General features: G+C 35.2%; 1 protein-coding gene across 3 annotated transcripts in view; it reads right to left on the bottom strand.

Moving 5' to 3' along the window:
- Window positions 1-56: 56 nt before the first annotated feature.
- The window catches only part of Rab3gap2 (RAB3 GTPase activating non-catalytic protein subunit 2), a 103,747-nt gene continuing 81,608 nt past the window's right edge, over window positions 57-22,195 (bottom strand). For 2 of the 3 annotated variants that reach the window (XM_077802831.1, XM_077802832.1), the window contains exons 24-35: window positions 21,136-21,367; window positions 19,268-19,441; window positions 19,060-19,166; window positions 16,176-16,242; window positions 15,148-15,218; window positions 11,581-11,616; window positions 9,428-9,502; window positions 8,901-9,119; window positions 5,120-5,209; window positions 4,624-4,842; window positions 3,292-3,450; window positions 57-3,068 (exon numbers count right to left, since the gene is read on the bottom strand). In XM_077802831.1, the coding sequence (XP_077658957.1) occupies window positions 2,913-3,068; window positions 3,292-3,450; window positions 4,624-4,842; window positions 5,120-5,209; window positions 8,901-9,119; window positions 9,428-9,502; window positions 11,581-11,616; window positions 15,148-15,218; window positions 16,176-16,242; window positions 19,060-19,166; window positions 19,268-19,441; window positions 21,136-21,367 (1,605 nt within the window). In that variant the 3' untranslated portion in view covers window positions 57-2,912. The remainder of the gene's footprint in view (window positions 3,069-3,291; window positions 3,451-4,623; window positions 4,843-5,119; window positions 5,210-8,900; window positions 9,120-9,427; window positions 9,503-11,580; window positions 11,617-15,147; window positions 15,219-16,175; window positions 16,243-19,059; window positions 19,167-19,267; window positions 19,442-21,135; window positions 21,368-22,195) is intronic. The other variant, XM_077802833.1, reaches the window with a different exon arrangement.

The raw sequence follows: 22,195 nt of genomic DNA, 5'->3' as shown, positions 1-22,195 counted from the left end.
AATGACAAAATGTGGTTTTGAAAGGGATCAGCAGAGGTGTATTTCCCCTAAGAGTTAAAAAGCATCATTCTGTCCACTACCAAAAATGGGAGTTTTTAAAAATGGCTTACTTTTTGATTTGGATTGGAAAGAAAAACATCACTAAGTTTATTATTCAAGAAGGGACAAAATGTCTTAATACCAACAAACAAACAAACCAAAACTTACATTTATGAATGTTAAGAAAACAACTTGAAAGCAGAGGATTTATTTCATTAATATACACAAGTTCACAATAATGAATACAGAAAAACAGCAGTATATACAGAATTTCACTACTTACATTACACTAGATAAATAAGAGCATTTTATAAACAATCCAGTATTGGATTAAAGTCTAAGGATGGCTAATCTATTGAGCAGAAGTCTAAAGAGCCCAGCAAACCAATTCTTGTTACGGTGAGAGGGGGCTTTTACTGTTGCTATAGTGTACTGTAAAAATATCTTCTTTTACAAATGAAATGGACCACAGCAACTTCTAGGTGAATGTTATATTAGTGTAATCTTAGGATTATAGAATGTTTTCTATTATTTTAAGTTGTAATTGATTTTTTTAAAAAAGCAATGTAAATGTTAGTGTTTGCTTTGACCTTAGATGAATTTTTATAACAAGGGTGAAACTTCTTTCTGTAAAAGTATGACACATTTTGTACCCCTTTATCTACATATATCCTGGCCTCTCTAGTTCTACATCTAAAAACACAATCTGTAATATAGAAGTTATGATTTTTGAACACCTGTGTTCTCTTTAATATTATATAATAGAATTAATTTAACAAGGTAAAAAAATGTGTATGTAATAAGGAAAAGTGGAGGGGTATATCTAGGAGGACACTACCAGTTATTGGCTTACCAGTAATTACAGTGATGGTCACCAAACCTTTGTTTTTAGTTAATCACCCATTCTACATAAAATCTCATTCCTCTTTTTGTTGTTACAGAATGTATACATAGGTACTTATTTTTCTTTATTATCAGATTTATTTTAAAAGCCCTTAATTAAGTAGTAAAATATTTAACTGCTTTTAACCATAAAACTAAATTTGAAAAATCTACGAATTTTAAATTTTCAGATGATAAATCTAATTAGAAACTCAGTGATTTGTGTTAAGGTTCTGTGAGCCATATTTCAGCTGCTGCTTCTCAGCAAGTCTCATACTTGATATGTAACCTCAGTACCCCTCCAAAAAGTGATAATGGAATTGAGAGGATTTCAATTTTTAAAATGCCTTTAACTCCAAGTTTCTTTAACCAAACTTCTAAATTCATATTACTCTCTAAGTATTTCCAAAAAATCTCAGGAAAAACTAATGTTGTAGAATACATGTTACAGGTGATTATATAAAGCTAGATGTATTCATAGGAATCCTAGAATGTGGCTACCTGGGGTGTGGAGATCCAAGCAGAGGCTGAGAGGCTGGACTAGCTTCAGGCCCTCTCCAGTGCTGTTACCCTGTACAACATGCACCTCGGCTCACAAGACACGCCCCAAACATCACATCTTAAAGCACTTTTCTTTTAAGATCTGAAAATTGATAGTCACTTAAACCATTATTTTTAATCTAGTTAAGTTCTTATTTGGATGTGATCCTTAGTGGAAAAATAATTCACACTAGAATATTCTCAAAACACCAGATCTTTTTTTCTTTATATCCCTGAAGGCCATTCTTCTCAACTTTGCACAATGCTAGAGTTGGCTTCTTACAAGGGAGTGAAGAAATAAACTTTTGGACACAATGAGTCACTATGAATAACAACTGTTGTCCATGACAGATATCAACAATTGTACTATAAGGCTACATTCCAAAGACATACCATAATAAATTCTTGGTATCTGTAGAGCTCAAAGCACTTTTTACAGACTTTTGGTTAGTTTGGTCTTAATTAGTAAATATTTATTTAGCACTTGGACTGCTCTAGGCACTATAGGGTACAAAATTCACTGTATTTTATCCTCTCAACTCATCTGTGAGGTAGGTTTGCTAAAGCTGTAATATCACTATGCATTTTTTTTTCTGTAATGTTCCCAAGGACAGATAACATTACCAAATCCCAGAAGCAGATATTTCTAAACACTTGTAGGAAAAATAAAGTTGGACTTAAAATTTTTAGTATCCTCCCCTCTTTATATATATATATATGTTTTACAAGATAATACATTTTTTACAATTACCTGATGTGGATACAACTTTGCAACTTGGCAAAAAGCAAATCTTAATTTACATTGTAACTGATTTTGTTGCATTGTTAGAATTTCAGATTATCGATTTTGGCAATTACAACAGGTTAAGGGTTCTATCCAGGGTCCCTACTGATGATCCTGAACCCATCCATTCTTCCTCCTCTGATGGTATCAGCAGCACCTTTGGGAAAGGAACCTGTCAGCACCCAGAACTCCCAGGTGCAGCTACTATGGGATTAAGCATGATAAGGAACATATTTCCTAAACATTTCATAAGGGAAAGTGGGAGCTTTCTCTAAGTTTGCTGATGGGGAGTATACATGAACACATTTAATCACAATAACTTTTTAGGTATGAAATATAGAATCTTATTAATAATAAGAACATAATCTGTAAATTAAAACCAATTTTAAATAGCAAAGTTTAACAATAAAGCTACTTACGCGTTTGAATTAAAAATAAACAGTAAAACATCTGTATTACTATAATATTTGTATTTTATCTTCAGTATTAACCAAAGAAGTGGGATTTAACCAGGATTGCACTTTTTAAAAGTAATATATATTTTTATTTATTTTACCAAAAAACCCCCAACATATTCCATAAAATTTCAGATCTTACTATGTAAAATAACCATGCAGTAATTCATGTTATAGTCACACAATTTTAGACTACTTTCAGTAGATAAGTGTCACAAAGAAGGAATGGATATGGCTTCCACAGCTTCAATGAGGTGTAAGGCTAGACTATACTGCCCGTGTTTTTCTGGTAAAAGCTCAATTACTTTATTTACTAGTTTAGCTGTTGTTGCAATTGGCACTTCAGTGTTTTGAAGATCCTGGGGGTTCTGTAAATGGGACAAAAATATAATCCATTAGTTATATGCAATCAAAAAATAACTGATATAAACTTAAGAATTAAAGAATTTTTTTCCCAATAAAAATACTTTTTGTTTGGAACTAGGTGAATTAAACATGTAATTTAAATTTTCTTCATAAATTCTACTAAACATTCATCTAGTAAAATACCCAATGATCTTCTTTCTGCCTAATTTCCTTTGTTGTACTTACCATTGCCTTCAGCCAAGTGCAGAGTGTGGGTGGCAATCTGGCCAGCAGCTCCATCCCTTCTTTTGTCTGGGTGTGGAGAAGAGCATAAGCCAGCCTTTGCCCTGTCAACACTAGCAGCTGAGAGGCGAGGACCTCTTTATCATGAACCTGTAGAATGGCCTGAGAATGTGGACATGGAGAAATAATGTAGTAAGAGCTAACCAATTTATCTTTTGTAGAAAAGGAGGCTGTGGATGAAGAAATAGATCCTAGTTTGTTTTTGAGCTTGTGTATGTAATCAAAGTATAATATAAATCAAATAGCATTTAACTCCAAGTTGGTGACCAGCTCATTTTTTTCCCTCACCACCTTCCCCACTCCTCGTTTTTGACAGTCCTAGGGCTCAAACCCAAGTTCTAGCAAACCCAAGTGTGCTAGGCAAGTTCTACCCCTGAGCTACTTCCTTAGCCCCTCATCACCTAGTTTCAATTCAGCATGACTACATAAGGTCTTGTTTCCAACCACTTGGCAAAGGAAGGGAATTACATTAGATCATATCATGACTACTTACAACCTTCAATGACTTTTGAATGTTCTGAGAATAATAATGGGTTAGGATACTGACTGTGATTGGCCCCTGCCAACATCCCCTCCTCATTTCATACATTTTTGCTCCTTGCTTACTAAGTCTGGCAGCCACACTGGCCCTTTTGGTCCTGGCCATGCTGGTTCCAATCTCAGGGCCTTACACATTTGCTACTCTTGTCTTAAGCACTGTTACCCCAGGTTTTTAAATGACTGATTGCTTTATATCCTTTGGACTTCAGTCTGAATTTCATTTTCTCTGACCCCCACACTCTACTGTAGTAGTCCATATGTATTCATATGATGCTTTTTATTTTTCTTATAGCACTCCTCACTCAATACAAAAATTAGGAGCTTTTCTGAATGTTCAGCAAACATTGATTCCATGCAGAAAGAGCCTTGGATCCTTTGCTCATTGCTGTACTTACACACAGAACAGGCCTAGCATACTATAGGAATTTATTTGATTATAGTTTTATATTTTAATATTCTATTCTATTTTTGTACCTAAAAGTTCCAACAAAAGGAAGAACAAAAAGCTATATTGGAGAGCTGGGGTTATGGCTCCGTGGAAGAGCACTTGCCTAGGATGTGTGAGGTACTGGGTTTGATTCTCAGCACCACATAGAAATATATAAATAAAACAAAAGTATTGTGTCCATCTACAACTAAAAAAAAAAAAAGCTTTATTAGAAATTCTACTGATTTGTTATTCTAATTAACAATTTATAACTTGAGCCCAGTTAGCCTTCATGGCGTCATAATTACCTCTTCTGCTAAGTGGTCAACTCCATAGTTGTAGAGCTCCCCTACATAATGCCTCCTAACAACATCTTCACTAACTTGAAGGTGATGGGCTAGATCCACGGCTAGAACTGGCCAATCTTGATCCTTCCCAGGAATGTCTGCTGCCTCTTCTGAGGGATCTCTCTCCTTTGTCACTGAATGCTGGGACTGGACAGCTGCACTGACAACTTTCAGTAAGAACTTGAAAATGGAGAAGGAGATAGAGCAGTGTCTTGTTAGCATGATTAATTCAAAAAGACCTAAATCAAGGAAATTATTAACTTTTTTATCAACTAAGAGTGGCTCTTCCATTAAAAACTGTTTTCATTACCAAAAAAGGAACACACAATTTAAAGGGAAACTAGCTGTCAAGCATTACCTTGAAAGTGGCCATCATTATAAAGGTCAGCTGGATTTTTGCTTTATTGTTCCCCTGCCCCCCAAGAAACAAGAATGAAATCCAATAACTAGAATTTACCTGTTGTCGTATAGAAATAAAATTTGGATCCATTTCCCCACTGGGTAATAACTGAATTGAAGTTAAGTCTTTGAAAAATGCATTTTTTCCCTAAAGAGATAAAAAAAGTGATGAGTATAGATTATTCAGGGAAAAAAGGGCAAGATTAAAAAGCTAAACTCTTTAATCACAAATAATTCATGGTGCTTTTATTTTCTCCTTAAATAAGCACACATGACAAAGAACTGAATCCTGCCAACAGTCACCCCAGTGAAGCCTTTTTGTGGTCGACACCTGACTACAGCCTTATGACAGACTACATCAGAGATGCCTAGATAAGGGAAATTCCTGACCCATAACAACTGGGATAATAAATGGGATCATTTGTTGAGTAGCAACAGATAAATAAAACATAGGAATAGTGTATACTCTGAATCCTTTTTAAAAATACGTTGAATTGTTTAAAATTATGTTGTTTGAGAATTGATGTGTCTGAATAATTAAAACAGAATATCAGAAAATATCATTTCAGAAGTTCCTTGACAGGAAACAGCAAAGAGCATTGGCCTTTAAGTTGGAAGACCATGATCTAGCTCCAGCCCCACCACTTCTGCTGCCACTACCTCAGGCAATGACCCCACCATCTGGGTTACTGTTTCTTTTTTTACAAACAAGTCATTCCAGATATCTTCTAGTACCTTCCATACCTATTATGATTCTAGGTCACTGGTGCAGTTTGACTGCCAAGCAGGTTAAAGCTACTCACTCTTCAGTGATGAGACACACAAAATTCCCAGGGCAACATTCCTGGGCACCACTGTTAAAAGTTTTTCCACATACTCATCACAATCTATTACTATGCAGTTCCCACCTACTAGTCTTAGATTTCAGAGATTATAATCATATCATTTATTATTTACTGTTTTTCAGGAACTACAAAGTACTTCATGTTGAATATGTCAGTTAACTCTCATTAATCAGAAGTAGGCACTAGAAACATCTCCACTTTCTAAATGAGAAAATAGAGGCTCAGACAGACTAAATAATTCTAATTTAGCTAATGAGATTCTTTTTTTGCTAGCCAGAAAACCATACTGCCTTTCTATTTATAGATGACAGCCACATAGTTCAGAGTCATCTTGGCATGCTACAGGGTAAAACTGACACCCCATCACTGTGTTTGTCCAGTTCTGGATTGTTCTGGTTTCACAAAGTCCCTTTTTGGAAAGTACTGAGCTAGGCACCTAATTTTAGTATTTCCTATTCTTTTTTCTTTTAAGTACTTTTTCCTTTTACAATTTCAAGTAAAAGATATATCAATTTATTCAAAAGCAGTACATACACATCTAATGCTTATTATTTTATAGGAAGATTAAAATTGGTCATGAGACTTCCCCTAGTCTTTCTTTCAAAAGTAAACTTGGTATTTACCTGAATTCCTCCCTCCCTCCCTCCCTCCTTTCCTTCCTCCCTCCCTCCCTCTCTCCCTCCCTCCAGCTAGGGATTGAACCCAGGGCCTGTGCAGACTCAGTGTGCACTGCACCACTGGGCTACACCCCCAGCCTAACTAGTGGAATCTAAATGTTAAATGTTGCTGATTTAACTGTAACCCCTTCCATCTCCTTTGGCACTATACCCAGTCTGTCACTAGATTACTGATTCCTCCAAATCCCTCCATGATTTTTACAACCTCTTCTCAGTCCACATCCTCTCCATGACTTCTGTTGGTTTTCCAAACTCTGTACGCTACATATTCCAGTCTATTCTGCACACTGTTGCCATGGCACTTTTCTTTAACATCTCCTAATTACAAATGTATTGAACATTAATTGAGGTCTTATTATGTACCAGGAATGGCACACAGACTTGAGAAAGAGGGGGTAAGTTCAAGGGGCAAAGACAAAAACTTTGAAGGAATGATCCTTTAGTGATAAACTGAGTAAACAGGAGCCATTTAAAATAGTTGCATGTGAAAATTAAACAACACAAGTGAAGACACGTGATAAAAATGTTCAGTTTCTCAGGAATGGAGGGTGGTGGTTAGCAGTGACTACAGCACATGGTACAAGAAAAGAATGGCTGATAGGGCAATAAAGGTGAGTTAGGGCTGTGTGAAGCCTCCTTTCTCCTTGTTTCCACATGGCATTCCCATTAGAAGGACATTCCAGGTATCCTGCTCCACCCTTACTCACTCTTCCCCACATGGACTGGTGAATTTAAAAGAAGGAGCTGAATACTCAATGTCCTTGTTTTCCCTAATGAAGAGAGAACAAACACATCCTGAGTTCCTACAGAGTCAAGTACCCCGGGAGGTCTGCAGGGGACCCACTGCCTGTTCTTGAGTATGCAAGTCTGATAGAAAGGTGAAATGAGCCCACTTTCTGATAGAAGCTAGAATAGAGAACACAGCTTAAGCCTATCAGTAAAAAGTTTGTAGTATTTACATAGTAGATTATTTAAAAGACTGAAAGTATGAAACTATGTCATTTGCTGGTAAATGGATGGACCTGAAGAACAGCATGTTATGATGAAATAAGCTGGATGCAGAAAAGTTAAAGGTCAAATGTTTTCTCTCATATGTGAAAGCTAGAGAGAAAAAAAGAGAAGGAATAAAAAAAAAGGGATCTCACAAAAATAGAAGGGAGAACAAAAGACCAATCAAGAGGGAGGAAGGAGATGAGGGCATGGGGAAGTACTGGAGATGAAATCTACTAAATGGTATGTCCACATGTGACTATAGCACAATGAATCTCAACTGTGTGTGTGTGGGTGTGTATGTATGTATGTATGTGTATGAGATAGTAGAATAGAGTGCACAGATTAGGAGAGGAGGGAGGGAAGTAGAAGGGTACTGGGGAATGAGATTGTTCAAAATATGTGCATGTTCAGATATGGCGTAATGAATTCCACTATTAATTATAATGTACCAAGAAAGAAAAGAAATTGACATTTTTATCTCCATTTGTTGGAATCCTGTCTTTTTCATTGGCACCTGTGTGGGGGAGGAGGAAATGGTTTTATTATTCACAGCAGCCAAACTATGAAGGTTATGTTCTACTAATAAGTTTGGACTTGATCCTTCAACAATGTCAAAAAGCCTTAAGAAGAGAACCAAAATGATTCGATGACCTATGTTTTGCAGCATGGGTTTTAAGAAAGAATTGGTAGCAGGGTCATTAGAAGGGAGCTGTTCTAACAGTCAAGGGACAGATGAGGAGGTCTGAGCTAGGGGAACGGTGATGGACAGAAATGGATTAGTAGGATTTAAGGAAGAACTTTTAAGAATGCATGTATAATGAAGTAAACGGGCTTGAAACCAGGAACTGAACCAGATAACTTCAAGGTTTCTAGTGTGTGCCAGTTCACAAATTATGATATTAATTACCAATTATCCAAGCCAGGAATTCAGGGAGGAATGGCAAGTTTAGGTGAGGGGCAGAATGGGATGAAGGTCCAAAGATATATTTTAGATATGAGGTGTCCTAAATCCCTTAGGACACTCAAAGAAAAATGTCCAATAGAAATACATGCCTCAAACTCTGAGAATAGGTCAGGTCTTGAGATAATCAAATGGTAGAGAATGAGTCTATCAAGGGAGAATACAAAGAATGAGAAGACAGCTGAGAGGGCAACACTCTAAAGGATGGAATGGAATCAGGAAGGAAATAAGGACCTGGAGCCTCACAACAAGTTATCCTATGTAAGTCATAAAAGTACTGAACAACCTCTATTCAATAAGAAAATCCATATACCTGCTAACCCTGAAATTCCAAAATAACTCTGAAATTCTTTGAGAACTTACCTTACTATCAAAAAGTGAAAGTGGCTTCACTGTCTTCAGAGAAAACCTCATGACTGCATACAAGATAGAGCACAGGATGGAATGATGTTCCACTAGTGGGTAGTGGATGTGCTTCTGTTCAAGGGCCAGCTCCACTATTGAGATAGGTCCTTCTACAGAGAGCCAAGCATCTTCAGTATCCAGGACAGGCACTTGTATTTCATCCCTGCTAATGTCTGCCTAAGGATTTTGAGAATGGAGGGCTATGTTAAGAATTGGAGAAAAAAACTTCTTACAAATATCCTAATGAGTTTATCAACAGCAATGTGCAAACTCACATTCTACACTATCCAACTGTAATTAAAAAGACAAAGTCTAATTCCAGTAAGAATTTAATAAGGAACATTGCTATCTTTTAGTTATAAGTCAAAATTTAGAAGAGAATAAATGAAAATAATCTCATTATAATAGTCCTTTCTTAAGTCCAATAACTTTCAGAATAGTTAATATCTTAGGAGCTGTTCAAAATGAAACTACACCTCTTTTACCTCCATTAAAGTCTGAAGAAGATCCAAGCAGGAGCCCAGGAATGATGTCATTGCTGTGTCGCTCATCCCCACATCCTATTTTTAAAAAGGAATATAATTAGCCTCTATAGAAAAACTATCAGAAAAACAACACATCTGTTGTTTTGAAGTCAAAGCATTAATACAATTAAATTCCTTCCTTCAGACTCTTAGAGCGAAACAATTTTAAAATTTGGCTTTAAAAAGTGGTACTACTGGGCTGGGGCTGGGGCTCAGTGGTAGAGCACTTGCCTTCCATGTGTGAGGCACTGGATTCGATCCTCAGTACCACATAAAAATAAACAAACAAAATAAAGGTATTGTGTCCATGTACAACCAAAAAGTGGTACTACTATCATTTTTTAAAAATTTAGTGTTCTGGGCTGGGGGTACAGCTCAGTGGTAGCACATGCATTTAGAATGCACAAGGCCCTGGCTAAATCTCAGTGCATGCAGGTCAAATAAGTACACAAGAACTAGTGTTCTTTGTATATTACAAAAACAGATAGTTCTTTGCTAGCCAAATAGTCACAGAAGATAGCAAAATGTACACATGAAGGTTTGAATTGTGGTTCAGGGGTAGAGTGCTTGTCTAGCATGTGTGAGGCACTGGGTTCAAGTCTCAGCACTGCATAGAAATAAAATAAAGATCCATCAACAACTAAAAAAAAAAGTACACGTGAGAGTCACACCTGAAAAGTTCTAATAAAACAGGCAGGTCTGATTTCAGAACATCTTTTAGGAACTGAACTGAATCCTCCAAACAAAACTAGAATCCCCAGCTCAAGAACTAAATATTGGATTCATACTGTGGGCAACAGATATTTCTCAATGATTCCTTAATGGGTCTGTCCAAGGGGCCTTGCATTCGGGTACAATTTTTTTGAAAGCAACAAATAATAAGTTCCTCACATCCCCAAAGTACATAATTCAGAGTGTGTTTATTTATATGTACATGCAAACATACAATCATAACTCTGGTCACACCAATCATACCAATGTTCTTGAGAATATACCAGAATTCTTTGACAATGGTGACTTTTTTTTTTTTTTTTTAAAGAACTGAGGCCTGAATTTGGGTGTCCTGATATTTCTTAGGCTATTTGTAATAAGAATAATCTAAAAATTTGGGCAAAAGCTGGCACTATTAATTACTGGCCTCAAATACAAGTCCAGCATCTGTGAATCAGATCAGAATACCATTTGATTCAAAATAAACAAATTAATTAACAATTCTATTAATCAGAGGTAAAAACAGAATTGCTCAAGGTCTTACAGTAGAAGCCCTGTAGTGTAAGGGCTTCCAGAGTCTTCACCTTGCTGGAAGATTCCTAATTAGGGTCTTCATATATTAATTACCTCCCACTCAATGGGTTTAGTCTCCTTAATTAACAGAATGCAAATTAACCCTTAACAGATGTAGCCACACTCATTATTTCAGTATTGTAATAAAAATTATAGAAGGTAACAGGTATGGAGAAACAAACAAGAAAACAACAATGACAAAAGAATATCATTTAATTTCAATGTTGTATTTGTATAGTTATTACATTTAGGCACATCAAATTCACTACTCAACCAGGTGGGGTGGCACACACCTATAATCCCAGTGACTCAGCAGTCTGAGATAGGATGATCATAAGTTCCAGACTAGCCTGAGCAACTTAGTGAGACCTGACTCAAAAGAAAGAATAAAAGGACTAGGGATGTGGCTCAGTGGAAGGGCATCCCAGGTTTCAATTCCCAGGACCCCACGCCCCCACACCAAAAAAAGAAAGAAAATTCACTATTCATATGAATCTGTTTCAACTTGATGTTGGATTTTTCTATTATAAATTTCCAAAGTAGAGCAAAATTATACATAAATGGTAGAAGGTTATCTTTCTGCCCCTAGTCCAAAATTGGACACACTGTATGAAAACTTAGTTTAAACAGCCCGACAATCTGGAAAGGTAAATTAAACTAAGCCATAGTTCATGACCAGTTTCCTTAACATAGCCTTCACTTTTCATTTTTCTAATCTCCTGATATGTCATCAAACTGACAAAAGGCAAAGTTCACGTCTAAAGTTAATAAGGTACTATGGAACATATAGGATTAACAACCATACTTCTGGTTAAGAGAGATTCACTTACCCTTCGGCATAACCTATCCTTTGGTGATTTGCCAACCTACAACAAAAGAAACAAAATGCTGTATTATTTGGTAATTTAAATTAAAATGCACTACTAGGTTACACAACATTTTAAGTATCACTTTAAAAACTATAAATGCAACCATTAAAAAAATATGGCAATGTTTCCTTAATAAACTGTTGGTTCTGCTAAAGGTAATGCAATTAATTTTATGGTAAAACTTAAAAGTATATCACACTGAGCTCACAAATCATCCTTTTCAAAAATAAGTCATATATTTTTTATATATGAAGAAAAAAGTACAAAAAAATTGTATTTCTTTTTGTATAAATAACTGTTGCTAGAGCAAAACTTAAGGCCACCAATAAAAAAAAGCACCTACTGATTTTGCTTGATAAAAACACACAATAGTTTTAAATAGTTAGAAGGAAACAAAAGATAGTAGTCACATCCTAGCTCTGAAAGATTTTCATTATCCAATAAGTACCTACTAAGATTCAACTATACATGTCTATAGGGTAATAGGTGAGAGGTAAAAGTTCTACCCTCAGGGTCATTACTTGATAAGAAACTAAAAGGAGATAGCAGAGAAGGGACTCTAGTACAAAAGGCTCTTCACTCCTTCCCTCTAAGATTACTGCAATACTAGATCAGCCCATCCCAAATCTAATGAGATATTCTATGCTGTTGCCAGAACCAACTTTTTTTTTTGCCCTTCTTTTAGTTATACATGACAGTAGAAACTATTTTGATATATTTATACAAGCCTGGAATATATCTTATTCTAATTAGGACCCCATCCTTGTGGATGTACATGATGGTGAGACTCACTGTGGTATATTCACATAGGAAAGTTATGTCAGATTCATTCTATTGTCTTTCCTTTTCCTATCCCCAGTCCCTCTCCTTTATTTGTCTAATCCAGTGAACTTCTATTCTTCCTCTCTCTCCCCTTATTGTGTATTGGCATCCACATATTAGGGAGAACATTTGACCTTTGGTTTTTTGGGATTGGCTTATTTCACTTAGCATGATAGTCTCTAGATCCATCCATTTACCAGCAAATGCCATAATTTCATTTTTTTGTAATTTTTTAAAAAATTTTAATTTATTACAGAATGCATTATAATTCATATTACACATATAGAGCACGATTTTTCATATCTCTGGTTGTACACAAAGTAGAGTCACATCCTTCATGTCTTCATACATGTACTTAGGGTAATAATGACCACTGCATTCTACCATCTTTCCTACTCCCATCCCTTCCCTCCCCTTTTCCCCTTTGCCCTATCTAGAGTTGCCAGAATCATCTTTTACAATGTAAATCTGAGTGAGTAATTCTTTAAAAAAATTATATATAATCCTTTTAAAAATTAATAATATATATTATATAATATAATATAATATATATATTCTTTTAGATGTTGATGGGCCTTTATTTTGCTTATTTATTTAATATGCAGTGCTGAGAATTGAACCCAGTGTCTCACAAATGCTAGGCAAGCACTCTACCACTGAGCTACAAGCCCAGCCCCAATATGTAATTCTTATCTTAAAATTACCACAATATCTTTGATATCAAGCAATAGATTCCATTTACCAAGCCCTCACCGTATGTGCCAATCAGAACCTATGCTAAGCAGTTTGCAAATACTAATAGAAAATCCAGACCCTGAAGCCGGCACAGAAACCTATTCTTGCTCAGCATCTCCTCCCTTCCTACATACATCCTATGCTCCAGCCACATGAAGCTACTTACAGTCTGAATCCAACAAGATGCCTCTTTTCTTCAGGACTTTTTGCTGGAACACATTTTTTTTCATCCATTCTTTACGGGTTCACATGTACTCATCTATCAAAATCTGAGTCAGAAGCTTTCCCCTTGTCTTGCTACATACTTCTTCAGGGCTCCCACAATTCCCTACCTGTCTTTTAGACTGGGTTCCAGTAGGGCTAGGACTGTGACTTTCATCTGTGCCATCACAGAACCTACCACAGTCGTTGGCACATAAGAGATAATGCTTTATAAATATTTATTGAATGAACGATTTATTGAATAATGACAAACTCCCTGCTTCCTAGATCAGTACTGTTTTCACACAAATCAAACTGTGAGGATTAAATGTGTGAACAAGAGACTCCTAGCTCTGAAAGATTTCCTTGATTCAATAAATACTTAGTAAGATTCAACTGAAACTGAATTGTGTAACACACACATACTTTCCATTAATATTATCTCAAAAAAGGGGGATAATCAGAAGTGAGATAAAACAAGAAATAATCATCACAAAGGGCAAAAGAATCAAGTTCTAAGAAATAATAATCAAACAGGTAACAAAGGTGAACATGAGGGAAATTAGTTAGGATTTTGAGGGGAGGAATGCTGAAGATTGAACAAGGCTATGTGCATACATGTGCTCTTCTACCATTTAGCTACAGCCTCAGCCCAAGAATGGTTAGATTTAAGTGGGAAAAATTATCAAACAAAATATGTCCATGGGGAACAATACCCTTAATATCTATTCATGATACAAGGATGGCTATTGCTGTACACTTAAAAAAATATTTTCATCCTAGTGGTGATTCTCTTGACATCCACTTAACTGATGCCAAACAAAAATGCTTTATAAGAGGCAAGGAGGCCACTCTCCAGTATAAGAGCAGCATCAGTTCTCATCAGCTGAGGTCTATGCTTACATGTTATGTTTGTCTTCAAATCTCCTGCTGCCTGTACAAGTCATTGTAATTATGATTTCATTAAATAACTGATAAATACTAAAGTGAGTTGTTTATATGAATGCTGTGGTGAATGCTCTATAAAGATTTATGGACAAGAATAAAGAACTCCTAGGTCTGTTAGAAGAAACAATGATAATAATTAGGGAATGTGTTATAAAAAAAAATCTAAAAATTTTTTACTTAGATTATATCTAACTTTAAAGAACCAGGATCTAGAAATGACAGGCAATGCATTATGGATGAGGTTTATGCAAGAAACCAAACAAGAACAGTAATCAACACTATACGAAGAATCTGCCTTGGCCCTATATTCAAGATTGGTCAAGATTGGTGAATAACAGGGCTGGAGATGTAACTCTGTGGTGCAGAACTTGCCTAGCATGAGTGAGGCCCGGGATTTAATCCTCAGCACCCACCACCACCACCACACACACAGATTGTTAAGTATATATTTATATATTTTAAGATAAAATAATGTTTGAATTGACCAGGCATCCGAATGCCTTTGGGTAAGAGATTTATTTTATCTTATAGTTGTCAATGGACCTTTATTTATTTATTTATTTATATGTGGTGCTAAGAATCAAACCCAGTGCCTCAGACATGCTAGGCAAGTATTCTACCACTGAGCCACAACCCAGCCCCAGGTTAAGAGGTTTTTATAGTATATTATTCCCAGTGAGATGAAATGCCACTTAACATAAGTAAAATGTAATATCACATAAAAACAGAGTCTAACAAGGCCCAGTGTAAACATTCCTTCTACTATCACTAAATTAACTAACTAAATAAGAAGTCACTACATAAAATTTAAAAATACCCTACCTTATCCATCAAGTATGTAGCAGCAGAAAACCTTTTAACCAAGAATGTATTCCACATCATCAACGCAATGCCTAGAGAGCACAGAAGAGTATAGTAGTGAATGGAATGCTTATATAGCCTCACTGTCATCTTACAGAACAAATTATTGCCTTCCTTAAGCTTATTACACTATATGGGCTATTTATTCAGATATCATTTCTTATATCTCAGGTAAAATTTACAAAGTTAATAAAATCTTTAAAAGTCTGAACAGTGCTACAAAAGAGTATATCAAAATGGTCAATAAGCGTTAAGGGAAGATTTACATCATGAATAACAACAGAAACATAAAATCACAATAAGGTATCATCATACAACCACCAGAATGGTTAAAAAAGTTTGAATGACAATGCAAGTGTTGGTGAGGATGTACAGAGAACAAATCCTGATGGGATTACAAATTGGTAAAAGCACCTGGAAACTGGCAGACTCTACTGAGGCTAAATATGTGTCTACCCATCATCTAGAAATCCTGCTGATTATATACCCAAGAGAAATAAATACAAAATGTACAAGATTTTGAATACAAAATTGTTGAGACCAGCTTAATTCATAATAGCTAAACAGTGACAATAATCAAATAGTCCACTGACTGATTTTTTTAAATTGTAACCATCAACTAAAATAAAATTAAAAAATAAAATGCAAAAAAATGTATTTAAGCCAAACAAAAAAATCTGGACTTTATATTTACATATTCGCTAAGTGGTGGCATTAAAATTTCTGAAACAGTTGGCAATTGGACAGCATAGACATGACATTCAGCTTGGGAAATAGATGGTGAAAATACTAGCCCCCTCATCATCTTCTAAATAGCATTTTTCCAAGAAGGTAAAACAATCATTATTTCACTATAGCAATACATAGTAATATATTAGGTGGTAGGACAAACAAGAATTTAATAAGATATGAATTTGAAGATTCATTTCCTATTAAAGGAAGAAGACTCTTCTCAACCAATCAGTGATGTTTTTAACATGTTTACTTACCATTTTGAACATGTGCATTAAGAATGTGCTTCAAGTGTTCTATCGACCTAATGAAAAAACGTGCTTCCTTATATACAAATAGAAATAAAAAAGAAAAAAAGTGTATTTATTAGATGCTTCAAATACCAATGGTTTATATAAGCTTTTGTATAAAGCTTTCTAAGAAGTTTAAAGTTTGCAATAAAAACATGGAATTACTGGATAAAAAGTAACTTTCTGTAGGAAAACTTCAATTGTCCTTCATAAGTTCACAGTACCTGTATAATGAGTTATTCCTAGAAAGTCCTAGGGCTATATTTGCTGACATCTGGATTCAAATTCATTATGGTTTGTATATCCAGTTCTCTCTCCAATTAATACTTGAATTTCACACAGACGTGAATATAATAAGTTCACTTTTGCAAATGTCATTCATTCATCATTCAACAAATATTTATTGAGCATCTACTATGCACCAAGCAAGTCCTGTCTGAGGCACCAGGCATACTATACTGAACAAGACACCCAAAGCCTTGCCTTCACTAAGCTTACATTCTAGCAAGGATACTAGACAATGAACATGACCATTAAGTACATTATGCAGTATGTTAGCACTAAGTGCCAAGGAGAAAAAAATTAGAACAAGAAAGGAAAAATGAAATATCAGAGGGGATGTCTGAAACTCAATTCTTTATAATCATAGAAGTTGATATATTAAAATGCAAATGCAGAATGAGTACAGATAATTAAAATGCAAATACAGAATGAGTACAGATAATGAACAGAATGTAAACAATTTCAAAAACACAGAAATGTATAAAAAAAATGATACTCATCTCTAACCTTAAATATTGCAAGATCTGTTATTTGAGGGACTCTTTTGACAGAAAAACCCTCAGAGATAAGTCTATTAGTGTATCTTCTCCTTTGAGTGTAAATATGTAGTTTTTATAACTAATTAAAAAAATATATAGTCCTGGTGAAACTATCCATCTGTACTCTCATTCTGTATCCCTGTACACAGATTAAACACATCACCACTGGCAAAACAGACTGGTGTTAGAAATTCCCTAATAGTAATTTCAATTACTTTAAGCCTATGGAAGTAAGTTGTGTGTATGTGTGTGTGTGTTTGTGTGTGTGTGTGTGTGTGTGTGTGTGTGTTGTGTGTGAGAAATGGTGGAGCTGGTACACGGGTTTAAAATGGGACAAGGAGATGAATTTTTTTTTTTAAAAAACAGTCATTTTAAAGGCAAGCAATTCTAATAATGGCTAATAATAACTCTAATGAATGCCAGACACTAAACATTCTTTTTTTTTCCCCTCTATAAACTTCTGCAACTCTTCAAGATGACTATTTTTATAGCAGGAACAAATGGATAGGGTTCAGAGACATTTCCAATGCCATACTAGCTATGTGCTATGATCATTAGCAGCTATACACAGTGGCAATGGGGATCCAGGTCAGCTCTGTCCACTGTGCAAACTATGTCCACTTTGATTTGTAAACAAATGCAGTAGTGTTTTCTTCTTAAATGTTATTTTCTCAGACATAAATTAATTTATTTGGATTTTAGAAATTATGTCCTAATTCTAGTTAACAATCCTTTTTGTCATGGACTGCAAAAAAAAAAAAAAATATGCCATTTAATTAGAGAGCCTTGAGGAGAAAATTCCCTGATATCACTTTTTGGTTAAGGTTTAATTAACCAAAGAATGGTCTTTTATTTAAATTACTTACATTTTAGTATCTTTTTAAAATTATATTATCATTTACATTTTACTATTTTTCTTTAAGTGATTACATATTAAATAACACGTTTTTTGAAGGAAGGAAGAATATATTGGTATTAATATATTAGTGCAAATAGTTCACCTGTGAATTTTTCTAGAAGGATGTGACTTGATATAAAGACAATAAAGAATTTTTGAGGGAAATGATTTACCAGAACACTAACCAGGGAACCCTAAGTGAAGGACTGATTGACAAAGAAGAATATCCACCAGACCGTTCTACATTTTACTATACTGGTATCAACCCTGAAAGGTTGGTGCCTTCATTAATGGGAAGGAGTAGACTGAAATAGAAAAAGATCATAGGTGTTAGTCAGTCACCAGATGTTGGTCAGCAAATCATCTGGAACTCAAATCCAAGTTTGGGATCTTCTCCCTATACTGTTTCTAGACCATGAATGCCCAGAGAAGAGATGGTGGCTATCAAGAGTGGTGGAGGAAATTTAAGCTTGAGCAGAGTTTGCAAGGGCAACAAGGATAACCTTGGACAAGAATCACCCGGTACACAGTAGGGTTTTTAAAACTGTTAGAATCTGAGGCAGATATAAGAGAAGTGACAAACATACAAAGAATATCTAAACAATCAGATACTAGGCTGTTATTAAGATGTTTACTCTGACTTTTATCATGATGACTATAATATATTCTGGGCTGGGGATGTAGCTTGGGGAAGAAGACATGCCTAGTATGGGTGAGGCCCTTGGTTCAATCCCCAGCACCTCAGGAAAAAAATTATTTGAGGTAGGTGCTATCTAATGCAAAAAATCAGAAGAAAATTAAAAATATACTTGTTACAACCTAACTAGGAAGTGGAACAAAGTATGCTGACTTTAAATAAAGAAAAATATATGCTTAAATTCTGACACTCAGTAGCGTATCCTTAGACAGGGAACTCAATTTCTTTGAGCCTTAGTTTTCTCTAAAGTGGAGATAATGACAAAATCTATTCTTCATAGTTTACTGTATTATGAATTCATATATGAAAAAGTCCTGGCAGAGTTGCTAATACAGAGCTGTGATAACAGGGAAACAGTAACTAAAGAGCCCCCCACACGTATGCAGCATGAGCACAGAAACAAAATCAGCATGAAGGAGGTAACAAGAATCTTACCTCTGGATCTTTATTCCACTGAACAACATACTCCCAGCAGCAGTGTGCATGTAGCACATCAAGCTCAAGGCTACAAGGAAATTGCTCGTAGGCTAAACGTAGCAAGTCTGAAAGTCACAAGAGACGGGTGATGTTGGTATTTCCTTAATGAAAACTCAACCACACCTCTCTACTCTCAATTTCATATTTCTCATTATTTGTGTATCACCTGGTATGGCTCCTAAGTCCGTCTCCACCTCTGACACCTCAAAGAAACCTCTGTTAATACCTTCTTTGGGTTCATCTGGATTTTCTACATCTCTTTCTTTATTAGCCAGTTTCAATACTTCAGGGCTAAAGTCTTGTTTAAATATCCACTTGGCCACACTGTCTGCAATGCCACCTACAGGTTGGAGACAAGAAAGAAAATGAGAATTTAAAACATAAGCAGTAGTGCTTGATAAATGAAGTAAATTTATAATGCATGATGTGTATTTCCTTGGAAAATTTCTAAGTGCTACATTCAGTTTTAAACCTGAAGGTGACCCCAAAAAGTCGTGATATATATATAGAAAAGTGACCATCACTCAACTGGCAAGGGCAAGTGAGATATTTGCTATCTCAAGGCATCTTTATATTTTCAGAAAATATTAGATAAATTTAATGCAAATGCATGCATGTCTACACTATATACCATAAATTTTATATGTGTACAAATTCAAAAGATATTTTAACAAACACCGATCAAAAAATGAGTATACCTGTAAAAACACTTTCATTTAAATCACAATTGTGATCATCAAGTCTCCTCAGGAAAATAAATACGATAGTACCTTGAATAGAAAACTAATTTGCCTATGTAATATTTGTGGGAAAAATTCAGTCATCAATAATCAACATGACCAACATAGTTCAGTTACCAACACAGTTCAAAAATTTATAAATGCAAGCTAAAAAAACATTCAAAATCTATGAATGTGGACAACATTAAAAATTATCACAAGTCATAAAAAATGAATTAATTAAATAAAAATCTATAAATACTGGATAAACCTAGAAATAGTCATCCTGTTATGAAATGCCCAACAAAACTTCTGGTAAGAGTGAGCACCCAAAGATAATAAAAAATGTACAATGCTTATGGTCCTTCAAAATATAAGCACAGGAACCCTAATGACTCCATGCAGAAAACAGTATGTAAGATAAGAGGACAAATATTGTATTTTCTTATATGAGGATGAAGAGAGTAGAATGAAGAGTGGATACCAGGAACTTGTGGGGAGGAGAGGGACAATGCAGAGAGGATGATTAATGGCACAGGCAAGCAACTGGAGAGGAGGAATAACTTCTAACCATCTATAGCAGAGTAGGGTAACTATGGTTGACAATAATTAATTGTATATTTCAAAATAGTAAAGAGTATTTTGAATGCTGCCAACACAAAGAACTGAAAGATGTCAGAGGTGATGGATATGCCAATTATGCTGATCTGGTCATTACACATCATAAACAAAATGTCACACAGTATCCCATAAAAAAATACATTGTTACAAGTCAATAAAAAATAAAAATATATGTAAGGAAAAAACAATACAAAGAAAACAAGGAATAAAATTCTGTGGGTATTAGGAGGAAGAAGAAAAAAACTATCAGAGGAAGAGGAAAAAATTCTTAGAGGAAGGAGAACATGGCCAGACCTTGAAAGATGAGTAAGATTAGATGCTTAGGAGTGGTTAAGATGGGAGAGGGAGGAGGAGGAGGACAGATTCAAAGATCCGAGGCCCAGCTGGGTGAGGTGGCACAGACTTGTTACTTGGGACAGTTAAGACAGGAGGATCCCAAGTTCAGACCAATCTAGGAAACTTAGTGAGAGACTGTCTCAAAATATAAGAACTGGGTACACCTTAGTGGTAGAGCATACCTGGGTTCAATTCCCAATACCACAAAAAAAAAAAAAAAAAAAAAAACCACAAAGCTGGGAGTCCCACAGATGCTTTATTGCTTTATTTTAACTAAAACCTAGAATTAGTAAATATTAATTTAGAAAAAAATCTCACAATGTAAAAATATAAATGCAAATGCTAAATTTTTGCTTACCTTTTCCTCCTTCTAACAATTTTTTAACAGAAAGCTTTGGAAGTGGCTCAGTTTGCAATGATGACACTTTGGAGTTTCGAGTGCTGCTCCCTTTGCTGTGAAGCAGAGTCTGGAGTATGAGACAATCCTCCAGTTGTTTCAGCAGGAGTTTCCAGTATTCAGTGTCAAGAGAAAGAGCCTCCCAGGAATCAGTCAGGGCTTCTGAATCAGTACCCAAAACTGTTTGGGAAAACTAATAGAAAATGTTCTGGGTCAACATTAACTTGAATAAATTTTTATCTTGAAACATTACAGACAGTATATATCACAATACAACACTCAGATGCTATTTCACAATGATACTACTTGACTAGATGAAATATGAGAGTCAAAAGTAGACTGGAGACTGAGGGGACAATGTAGAGGGCTACTGTAATAATGACCCTGGTTCAATCAGTATAGTGTACATTTCAAATAATTTTCTAAGCCTTCTTTGGAAGCCTTCTTTGGAAAAGATATCAGGATACTGATATCTCTTCAGAATACACGGTCTAACTTAAAAATATCTGAAATTTCCTCTCTCCATCATTATAAAACATCTCAAGTTGGCAATATTAAATTTAGCCTATAAACTACTATGACTGACCAAAGTTAATTGAATCTTCATAGAATTACCTAGGTGTCTCTCCAAATTAATGGAACATCCTCAAGGAAAAACTATTGTATCCTCCATGAAATATATGAGATGTTAGGGTTTTTTGGTTTTTTTTTTTTTAAGATATAAATTTGAGTTCTAAAGAGATAAGGAAAAACCATTCAATCAAAAGGTCAGTAGGAAACTTAAGTTGTTCAAGGGCAGGTTTATAAAAGCGTGAAGAGTAAAACAATCATAGAACTTGAGAAGAATAAACTTGAGACAAAGTCTAACCCTAAACCTCTTTTAGATGAGAAAACTAAAGCTAGAGAACCACTTTGAAGGGACTCACCATAGCTCAATAGCTACTGGCAGAGCTAGCTCTCTATCCTCCAATTTTAGCATTTTTCTCCTATGACATGTGGCAAATGTTAAATTCAAGTATGT

This window comes from Urocitellus parryii, chromosome 9 (assembly GCF_045843805.1).
Source record: "Urocitellus parryii isolate mUroPar1 chromosome 9, mUroPar1.hap1, whole genome shotgun sequence".
NCBI lineage: Eukaryota > Metazoa > Chordata > Mammalia > Rodentia > Sciuridae > Urocitellus > Urocitellus parryii.
The sequence above is the reverse complement of the archived record's forward strand: the minus strand, read 5'-3'. Positions and strand labels throughout refer to the sequence as shown.